An 11432-nucleotide genomic window follows, 5' to 3' on the forward strand; every position below is an offset into this window, starting at 1 on the left:
GAAGACGCTGAAATTCAAATGTTGACTACTTTTACCTCAGCTTCTACAAAGCGCGTTTAAAAAATCCTTGCTGGACACTATTCGCGAAGCAGCTTGCTTCAATATCCCAGGCATGCCGCAACTTTATTAGAGCCCCCTTCACAGCCCCTTTATGGACCAGCGGTTGTCTTGCCTTCGCATTACACGCCCTGCCCAACTCCATTTCTTTCTCTTGATTTCGACTAGGATGTGACTAACACGTGTTTGTTCCCTCACCCACTCTGCCCGCTTCCGGTCTCCTAACGTTCATCATCATCATCAGCCAGACTACGCCCACTGCAGGGCAAAGGCCTCTACCGTGTCTCTCCAATCAACCCTGTACTTTTCCAGCTGCGCCTATCGTAATCCCACAATGTTCTTAATCTCGTTCGCCCACCTAACTTTTGCCGTCCCCTGCTACGCTTACTTTCTCTTGGAATCCGCTCCGTTACCCTTAAAGACCAGCGGTTGTCTTGCTTTCGCATTGCATGCCCTGCCCAAACCCATTTCTTTCTCTTGATTTTGGCTAGGTTGTCATTAACATGCGTTTGTTCCCTCACCCACTCTGCCCGCTTCCAGTTCACCGGAAATAGCTTACTACCGCGAGCGAAAAAGCATCGTGATCGGGGTATTCGGTGGCGTCGACGTAGACCGCGGTCCGATCTGTCAAATACTTTTTGTACAGGAACTTGGCCCTGTCCTTACGGCGCGCGATATGATACCCTGGGTGCATGTTTTTAAGGAGAGGGGTAACGATAAGGTTATCTATGGGACGGAAGTTGGGCCTTGTCGGCGACGGTTGTTTCGAAGCTTATTCCAAGCTTGTCCAGTATGTGACGTCTCGTGGGGGTGTGGGTGAGGCGCTCGTACTGAGAAGTGAGGGGAGCTTCCGAGAGCTCCGTCACAGTGTTGTAGGCCACTAATGCCAGTAGTTTATACGTGGGGCCCGGTGGGGAAGAAGAAGAGCCGCGTTGCATGCCTGTCTAATACGGCAGTCAACACGGTCCTGTTCCTGGCTGCTAAGGTAGAGGTAAGGTACGGTATATATGTGAGGATACTGATGAAAAAGGCCTTAACAAGACCTCCGACGTCTTGTTCAAGTCCGCTTGCAAACTCTCCGCGATTGCTTAACACCTAAACCATGCTGTTTGATACGGTCCTTATTTGGATTTTGTAGTCAACTAAACTGCTTATTCATCAACCAGCGCTCTCTGGGTTTGCCAGTTCGATGACCAGTGATGTGCCAGTGAAGTAGCCTACAGTGTTGGCGTCGCATTCATAGCGACTTCATTAGCGACTTCCTACGTACTACTTCCTATTCTATTACTATTTACTTATTATTCCACCGTCCCCGTAACTATGCGGTTCCTACTTATTTTGTTAATGATACTATCATCGCCCTTACTGACTCCTGGTGATACCTAGGCGTTCATATATTTAATGATCTAACTTGGACAAGTCATGCAAACAGCGTCACCAACTCGGCTAACCGTGTTCTAAGCTATCTACGTTGCTGTCTACCTCTTGCCCGGCCTTCTGTTAAACTGTTTGCTTACAAGACCGTAATCCGCCCTCAACTAGAATATGCTAGCCCTATTTTTGACTTTCATTGCAATAACCTAATCAAAACCCTCGAATCCATTCAGAACCGCGCCACTAGATTTGTTCTGTCGGAGTATTCTTACAGTAGCTGTATTACAGCAATAACAGCACAGCTCGATCTACCCCTCCTCGCATCCGCCGCAACTATCCTTCTATCATATATTTTGTCATCCATTACCTCCGGATAACAATATTATCAGACCACTCTACCGCCTTTCCCGCAATACGCACTACAACGCTGCGTATCCCTCCCCCGGCCAGGGATCTTTGAGGTATAATAAATAAATCAATCAAGAATAAATAAATAAATAAATAAATAAATAAATAAATAAATAAATAAATAAATATGGCTTGTTCAAGCCTGATTTCAGTGAGGCTCTTGCGCCGTGTCATTTACAGCGGCAATGTGCTCTCCGTGTGTGTTGATTTTTTCTTTTCAAAGGGGTGAATTGTTGCAATGTTATTCTTCTCGTTTCTCTTTGCTTTCAGTTTACAATATATCTCGCTTTCATTATGCCCCTCCTGGGACCGCTAACAACTTTTACATGCACTGCACCGAAATAAATGATTTGCAGTGCTTTCAGACAAGACACCTTGAGTGGAGTTAATTTCTTGTGCCACTCATTCCTCCTGCACTCGTCGCAGCGACGCCGATGCGAATGAGCTGATCAAGTCACTCCGCCATCCTGAAAGGGACGTCGAGTGGTGTCTCACTGCCGGTCATGTGCCTACTAAAACGACAATAAGAACTCGCACATTCGCACTGAGGCCACTTGTAAGACGGCGGCTGTGCGATGTTCTAAGCTAGCACAGTGTTCTGGAGATAGATGCATAGTAGATACTGTCGTGACCTGAGCACCCAATTTTCCCCCGGTGAACCAGGAATCTCTCTCTGCGGAGAAGTCCAGGGGTGGCAAACCTGGCGCTGCTGTCCGGGTCTCGTGCCACCACGGCGATGTCGTCGGCAAGCTGGCCGTAGACTCGGACGCCTCGCTCGGCAAGAGTAATGGCGTCCTCAAAGAGCGTCCGCCAGGTAACTCTGCTGCCGGCCACGTTCAGCAGCAGCTCGTAGCCCTTAAGCTCGCCGAAGGCCGCCACTGAACGCGCACCTGCACGCGCGCCCCTCGTTTCACGGAAGGAGTCACCTGAGACTGCTCGAAGATGTGGTGCAATGTCAGATTAAACGAATATGTTAATATGTTAACCCTCTAGCGGACTTGGATGAGACACGCTTGTGAAAAGCCATTCCTGGCCCTTGACGTCTCGAGCTTGTCGTGTGTTTCCTGGAACTCTGTATCCGGTTTAAACCAAGTACGGCTCACCCAATGTATTGTTTTTTGTTTGCCAACATAGATGGCTCCACTGGTTCTAATTGACCATTTTGTACCATTTTGGAAGAAAAAATGTGCTCTTTAGGCGGTTAATCGTGAGCACTCTGTTTTATGTAGCTTATAAGCATTGCAAGCGCGCTCAAAACTAGCCTTGAATGATTTCGGAGAATCTGCATACAAGATTTTTGATAATTATCACTCATAATACCAAATCGTCCTGCATACAAGCTCTTTCGCTTACACTTTCTATACTCATAATAGTTTGAGAGGTAGGAACCATAAGATATCTCCGGATAAAATAAATTCGGTAGAAATCTGATTGGTACTATTTGCCCGAAGATGGTCTTGCGCCAGAAAAGAGTTATAGGTATTACCATCACAAATAGGATTCTACCCCAAAGTGTTCCTCATTGTACGTTATTATTTTCGGTGAGTTCCTTTGCTGGAGAACATAAAATTGTCTGAGCCCACGCGTACCTTCTTTAGATACTAAAATATATATTTCGACATTGAAAGGAAAGGGTCTCCGACGCCGTTATTGTTTTGAATGCATAAGCCTCGCCGATTTTCCTGTCGAACCAGATTCTGAACCCGCAAAGCACAAGCGTTGCATTAAATACTGGCGTGCGCGGGACCCTCGCGCAATGACCGCTGCTGAAAGTTGCACTGCCACTCTGTGCTCCTGCAACGGTCGCTGAGACAGGAGCCATGCAGTTTGGTCCACGTCCCACTGCAAGATGAGAGGGGCACTTCAATTTCCCTGCTGCTAAAATTCTGCTCAAACGACACTAAAATTTACATTCATATTTGCATTTATTTTGCAGAAACCAGGCAAAAGACCAGGAAGGTTACAAATGAACAGCTTATTTAAGGTACGTAGAAGAGGCAAAAGATCTTTTGGTATGCTCGACTAAAGCCTTATTTTCTGAGAACTACTGTTCACTGCGTTTTCAGTGCTAGCCATTTGCACAAATAGATACCCTGCTACATTGTACCTTTCAACCCATGCCCAAGAACTGAAATGGCGCGTCAAGCTAATAAGGTACGACCTGGATCTATCCTTACCAGATGGACAACCTCTTTCAAACCAGAGAAATTGTAGCATGTACGAAGTTTGTAACACAGACATTAGAAACCAATCTACTCGCAAGTTTCTCGCCTGCTCACAACGTCTTATTTACGTTAGGCATATGACTGCTACGTGAGAAGAACGTCCACCCATTCCTTCGCAGCCTGAATGCGAAGAAGCTATGCATTACGTTCACCGGGAAATTAGAGCACGACAACATGCTTCCGTCTCAGGCGTGCTGCTGAGCCACAAAAGCAGCAGCCTTTCATTTTCAGTGCAGACGCACATGGAGCGGTATCTGGGTGGGCCGAAACAAGATCCGTCCTATCTGCACTCACCAGTGCAGGGGTGCTCCAAGAGTGCTTTTTTCTAGGCTAAATCGAATACAACTCTAATGGTGATAGCACCCAGCCAAATACGATTGGTTATACTCTTATTGTGAGACACTAAAAAGTGCCTGAAATAAATCTTATTCAACTTTATGTTTCTTAGTTTATAAAAATGCAGATATTTGTCAAGTTTGAGAACATCAATAATAGGCTTACACGCATAACTCCTAAATCTTCTTCCCCTATCGATCTTTTTAGTCATAAATTATGATGTTCCTCTTATTGTGGGACACTTTGCGGTAGATATCATTGACCATCTCCTTCCTTTTCTGCCCATTTAGAAACAATCCATCCAACAAATACATCGAATTATCATCCAAGTTCATTCCCCAAAAGAATCCCGAAACGTTTAGAAGTCGAATACAACTAGAGGATTAGGATACTGTTTTCACAAAACGCTGACCCTGATACTGCTTATAACACCTTCTTGCGGCTTTCTTTTACCAGTCAATCACGAATGCTTTCCCTCTGAAGTAAAGCTGCAGAAAATGCTTGCAAACCTTGGTTGTCCACACGACTTATACGACTCGTGAAAAAAAGCACACGATGTTCGCTAAATTTATTACAACTAAGCATGCTTACTACACTCTTAGCTCGTTTTAAAGCATTGCACAGTCGTCTCAACAATAAAATTAGGCCAGCTGGGCCGACTTACCACAATACCACAATAAACTATTTGATAAGGAACTCTCCTGTAATCCTAAAGAAAAATGCAATCTGCTTCCCAACAGAATTACTCGACCAAATAAAAACACAACCTTGAGATTTGAAGGCACTGAACTAATTAGTGGATTGTGCTTGGCCAGTGCTTTCAATGAACTTTTAACTGCAGTTGGAATGCACTCTCACAGCCTTGACTGCTCGAGGTTCTTAATAATCTTAATAATAATAATAATAATAATAATAATAATAATATTAATAATAATAATAATAATAATAATAAATAAGGCTTGATTTACATCATTTTTCTTTTCATGATGCAGGAGGCCTGCAGAAAAAGCGGCCGAAAAAGTAAGCGTGACAGGGCCGTGGCGGAACACACAGCGCATCGTCATCGGAACAGGGTGAAATCGCCAGACGCTCGGAAATCAAAAACTGCGAAGGAAACCCTAAGGGGTCGCACATTTTGGCGACAAACTGAAGTGTGCCAACCGCTTGGTGATTTGGGGGCAGTGAATGAAATCGAGAGTACTGAGAGGGGTCAGTGAAAATGTTGTCACCGCGTTCCAAAAAAGTCCCAATACCTTGGAATTTCCCGATGGGGAACACAACCCTATCTCCTCTGGCGTCATTTGTTTCATTTAACGGAGCTGTTACGTCTTGTTCGTTAGGTTTCTATTTATCGATGTTCATAGACGGGTCTCGAAAAATGTCTATGATTTCAGGCTGTATTCGAAGCACGTCTACAACAGTTGCACAACCGAGAAGATCGTCCATGTAGATGGACACTAGAAGGCGGCGAGCTGTTTTGGGGTAGCGAGAGACCTGAAATGGTGCTTCAAAGTAGCAGTGGGCAAAAAGGACTTGAAGTGGCTCTGAATAGGACTCCAGTCATCCGCCAAGTCTCTTGTTCTGGTAGAGGTTCACCAAAATTGGTGGAGTTTTAAACCAGAGAAAACATACTGCATCCTTGCCTTCGTATCGTGACGAAGAAAGGCCTTCTCGACGTCGGCTGTCAGGGCTACGTTTTATCGTCGAAACCGAAGCAGCGTTACGACGTCGGGATTTAAGTTAGGACCTGCCTCCAGATTCTAGGTCAACGATTTCGTACTCTTCTCATGCGAAGAGGCGTCGAACACAATGCGCACCTTCGTTGTAGATCATTCCTCACGAATGACCGCACGATGAGGAAGATAGTATTGTCTGTTAAGAGAATCGTCTTCTGCCAGTGGTACTTTCTCAGCATGGCCATCTTCAAGAAAAGCTCGAATGGTGTTATCATACTTTTCCAACAACCTGTTGTCGCCGTTTAGCCTCCGCAACAAAACGTTAATGTTCTTGGTTGCAACCGCACGGTTGTTGGCTAAATCTCTACATGTGATTTCCATGGCAGAACTACCTTATAGCGGCCTTCCTTCTTGATAATGTTCTGTTCAAAATCCGCAAGGACTAAATCCTGGACCTGGTCTTTCGTTTGTGAAGCGTATACCCCAATGCTCTCCTGCTCCCTAAAACGAGTGGGTGCACTAGGAATTTGCTCGGATTCAGCGCAAGTGCTAAGCACTATCACACTGCCACAATGGGCCACATGGGTTTAGCAAGACAACGGGCCTTGAAGTGTCCATCCTAGTCTTGTTTCTATGGCCATCGTTTTTCCTGTTATAGGCCTCACGCTGCCGGTCACAGTCTCCAAATAATAATCAGATCCGATAAGGACAGAAAGAGACTCTTCTTGAAAGTCTGAGGGTGAAATAAACTGGTGGGCTAAACCCAGCCTTTCCATCTCTCGGAGTACCTCTTCCGGAGGAGATGGAATGGGCTCGCTGTATATTGTGCCCACATCGAGCGCCTCTACTGCTATTGGCTCTTGGAGACGCTTGTCACCAAGAAGCACGCGAACACTTTTCATCCTTCTTTTCCCGATCTGTTCAAGCCTTGAAAAATAGTGCTTCTTGGTGAACGACAGCGTCCGAGACACATCTGGTTCCTTGCAAAAATTGAAGACTTTCATCGTTCGCACTATGGCAAAGTGCGCTCTTGCTCCCTACGGTTGCCATCGAGGACTATAGTCAGTCGTCCCGTCCAGCTCCTGTACCCTTGGAGGTTACGTAGTATTATTTTGTGCCGGGCAAGATGTTGGAACTTCTTCATCGACAGATGAAGATGTCATCATCATTTGCAAGTTGGAATGAAGCTGCGCTTCAGCTTCATCATAAAAAAACGCTTCTGTTCCTTCCGGCCACGGTCGTCTCGACTCCGCTCATTTGAAGCGTCCACGCTACAGCAGGTGGACCCTGAGGTCTATCATACCCTGCATTCACTAGATGCGCCTTTATTCATGTTGAAACGTCGTGGCGGACCGGAAGCGTCCACGTATCGAACGTCAAAGACCCCGGTTCGATTCCTGGCTTGGACCCCGTTTTTTCTTTATTGATTGAGTGTGCGTGCTCTCTAATTTTTACGCAGCCCCCGAATATTTCCGACGCGCGGTGCTGACTACTGTTCCTACTACTGCGCCGACGGCTTTTTAGACCTAACGAGCCGCATACGCTGCCGCGTAAAAGGCCACCCATTATTCGAAAAAAGCGCTGTGTTCATAAACCACCGGAATAAGCTGACACATGTAATAGTGGAAGCCGCCAAGATTTTGAGGCTCCAGGATGAATGCGTAAGCACACCCTCGGTTTCACTCACTTAAAAAGAGATTGTCTTTCTTTCTGGATCTCTTTGACCTAGCCCTGGTTCTAGGAACGTGTTACATGCTGTGCTTGCCGCCAGTTTTTTGCGTTTTTTTTTTTGTTTTAGCCTTCATACTTTTTTTTTATTTGACTTGTTGATATATTATCTTTCTCTTTCTGTTTTACTCAACCTCTTTTTCTACCTTTAGCAGTGTTAACTGTTGTCTTCTACTTTGTTGCCCATACTAGTTTTTCCACCTTTTTTTCCTTTTCGTAATTTGTCGAGCTTCATCTTCCGCTTTAGCTGTCTTAATTGTTGGCTTCACCTTTGTTGCTCAATTTTCGTTTGCTTGCCCGATCATCATTTTGTTTCCATTGCGTGTTTTGTCCTGCTATAAAACCTTTCTTTTTTAACTACGCTTGATCTGTTTTTGCGTGTATGGCTTTAGTTCCATGTTACCGGACCAGTTCTTGAAAATTCTTTTGGTCAAACCATTCCAATTTTGCACTTTTTGGCGGTTGACTTGCTTATAATTTTTCTCTCTCACCTTCTTCTGGTTTACACTTCCCTGTTCTATCCTTTGGTTTTTCTCTAGTTTTTGTTGTTTTTCCGCTGCTTGTCATATCACTTCTTGTTGCAACGAGTGCATGAAATCACCGCCTGATGGCGCCTGTGTTTTGGGTATATATACAGGATTTCGGCGGTTCTTGAATGAAGTTGAAGTTTAGCGCCTGTGCCGTAGTCTTTTCTGTTTCTGTCGCCTGTGCATGTGTCAACCACAATGTACAGTACTCACGGATTGAAATAGGACATTCGGAGCGCTAGCCTTGCAGTGCCACGCAGGCATGTGGTAAACCACAGGCCGGCTCATGGCTACTGGAAGGAACAATTCTGCTTTGTAGATGTTCTCCCTCTCGCGCCATACCACAATGCACCACCTTGGTTCCATGAGCGTCTACGGGCGGCGTTCCATGAAGCGACGGCCACGCGCTCCGAATGTCCTATTTCAATCCGTGAGTACTGTACTCATTCATTCGCGCTCACCGTAAAGCGAAGCGTTGGCGTTGTCGCGGTACATCTCCGGTGAAGACGAACCAGGAGCCCTGGCCATCGCCAACACAGCCGTCGCATTTCTCGTCTTGCTGCACCGACATAAAGTGATAGTTATAGAAAACAAAATGGCGGATGATTTCTTATAGAAAACAAAATGGCGGATGATTTCGAGTGGTTAGACCAAATGCGAATTCGGTGCGCAGCACTGCGGTTTTCCCTCCGGTTCCGGTTCGAGGCTCTGTTTTCAAGGTCAAGCAGGCGTCATACAAACATCGGTGAAATCTGACTTAAGCTCCGCCTAAAAGATATGACACGATAGAGTTAATAGGGTAATTCCCATATATGCGGAATCGGTCGTTCTCTAATTTGCAATCATAGATCGCTCGTAGTCCTCGAATCACTCCTGGCGCAGTGGCACAGAGGTGAAGCGATGTGCCACTGCCCTGCGATGGCAAGTACTGCCACCGGTGGAGCTTCCGATACCCAGGTTCATCTTCCCGACCAACCTCAAGGCCACGGAGAGAGGCTTCGAACAAATAAACATCGGCGAGATCTGAGATTGGGGGTTTTAGTGCTAGTGCACTAAAAAAAACAATAGAGGCGCTGAATAGTGATGCGGAGGAAATGTTGCATTTTCTTTCAATCGTCAATGTGACGTAATTCTGATTCTATTATATTTAATATCCAGTACCTTTCACATACCAAGCGGCTCCAATTCTGATTCTATTCTTTTTCAATCTATATTCCCATGTCTCAAAGAATGCTGCATCTAGCCCCCCAGAAAAGGTGACTGCGCGGGCCAGCTGCTAAGCGTGTCGGTGTACTCTACCGGTTGTAGTAGGTTGCCACGAATCCTCCGCCCAGCCCGCACCGGTGCGGCATCACGACGCACACGCACAGCATGGTGGCCACCGCGGCGTCGCCCACCGTGCCGTTCAGAGCGAACATCTTCCTGCGTGTCGCCGCATCGCGAATAGCGACGAAATTTCGTTCGTCGGAGTTTTTCAGGCGCCCTCAGGTACACCTCTCACCGGAATAAAGAGCCTGTTCTTTGCAGCGTTGTTGAGTGACTTTATTTTAAAGGAGGCCATGCAATGCTGCCACAGGATAGGCACGATCGGACACCACCTGTGCGCACCTTTCAGTTTCTAATGGCGCACTCTGGTCGGCCGTACGGAGCAAGTTTCCTTGCTCAGCGAAACCGAACAGTGTGTCTCAAAGGGCGATTCGGATTCACATCCTGATTTCTAATTGCACCGCGGCGGATATCTTCTTTTACTTGTATCTCCTTGCTTATAAATCCACTCTTGTAACAGTCCCAGTGGGACAAACAGTATGTTAAATAAAAAAAATGTTTCGCGGACTCATGCTTACACCGGATCGGCCATTTGAATAGGTCATTAGTAATATAACGTGAGCGTCATCTGTTCGCTCGATCAGCGCCAAATATAACGGAGCAAATCAAACTCAGCGAGAGTGGCCGCATGCGCACGAAGCACAGGCCAGGCCGAGTGACGTGTGCTAGGCTGTTCCTAGAGCTGGGCACAGAGCCCCGTATTCATTCCTGCGCTTATCGCACGGCTTGGTATGCCCGCCGCCGACAGCCCGTAGACGGAAAGTCAATCCGGCAGCTAGGGTCAGGCTCAGCGTTACATGATCGAGTCTGACGATCTTTGTGTCTCTTGTTATTTTACTTCAGGAACTCGAAGAGCAGCAGGTGACTCATGATTCTATGAAACCTGACTTGCCTAGCCCTTTCTTTTTCACATACTGTTCTCTAGCGGGCATTCGAGTGAGAGAGAAATAGAGAGGGAATAGATTTTACAGCTTTAAAAGCTTGATCTTGTGGAATTGACTTGTGCTTGGCACCCTCAGTCCAGGGATCCAGTGGGGACTGCCGTGTATCGGTCCCTGCCGCCCAGCCAAAGCTGATCTTCTACGGAGGTCCAATGAGGACATTGCAACCTCCCACTTCTCCAGTGAGGTGTTGTGTGTGATGGGTACTACTGGGGTGTGTCTGTAGCCACATGTTCCCTGGTACAGCTTCAGTTTGTGCCCCCACCAGGGACATATGGGCTTGTATGCGATCAGGCGTATCTTATTTAAAATATACACGGTAATGTGTTCGAGAAACCGCCCAATACCTACTAAAGGCGAACATGTCAAAGCTGTTCTTATATATAGGCTTAGCAGGGATGGCGAGCGTTTCTGTCGGCTACGCTAAGATACCCACTTCTCCGGCCAGCTAATATTGCGTGGCACTTGTCGAGTCTTTATGGCGATCGCGACGATGAAGTTAGTTAGTTATATTGATTTTAATGGCGCAAAAGCAACTTAGGCTATGATGCGCCAAACACACGGTTAGAGCTTTTGTTAAAGGTTACGCTTTTTATATCTAAAGTTTGTATAAAACATTGGCTTCTCTGAGAAATTTAAAAATGCTAGAAAAATCAACCAGTGCTTGATCTCCTAAAAGTAACATGGGGTGTAGTGGGATGTATTCATTGTACAATGTTGTGAAATATTTTTTGCTCAGTTGTTCCAGTTTTTTGCATACAATTAAAATGTGGTTTACCGTGAGTTCATCGCCACACATTTCGCAGAGAGGTTTGCCTTTTTTTGTCAGTAAGA

At 46.1% G+C, this 11432-nt stretch overlaps 1 protein-coding gene across 1 annotated transcript in view; it reads right to left on the minus strand.

The window, feature by feature from the left end:
* The window catches only part of LOC144120090 (scoloptoxin SSD14-like), a 105030-nt gene extending 95280 nt beyond the window's left edge, over positions 1–9750 (minus strand). The window contains exons 1-3 of the mRNA XM_077652552.1: positions 9631–9750; positions 8793–8890; positions 2540–2729 (exon numbers count right to left, since the gene is read on the minus strand). Coding sequence (XP_077508678.1) covers positions 2540–2729; positions 8793–8890; positions 9631–9749 — 407 coding nt within the window. The 5' untranslated portion in view covers position 9750. The remainder of the gene's footprint in view (positions 1–2539; positions 2730–8792; positions 8891–9630) is intronic.
* Between the last annotated feature and the right edge of the window lie 1682 nt (positions 9751–11432).

Source organism: Amblyomma americanum, chromosome 2 (assembly GCF_052857255.1).
Source record: "Amblyomma americanum isolate KBUSLIRL-KWMA chromosome 2, ASM5285725v1, whole genome shotgun sequence".
Lineage (NCBI taxonomy): Eukaryota > Metazoa > Arthropoda > Arachnida > Ixodida > Ixodidae > Amblyomma > Amblyomma americanum.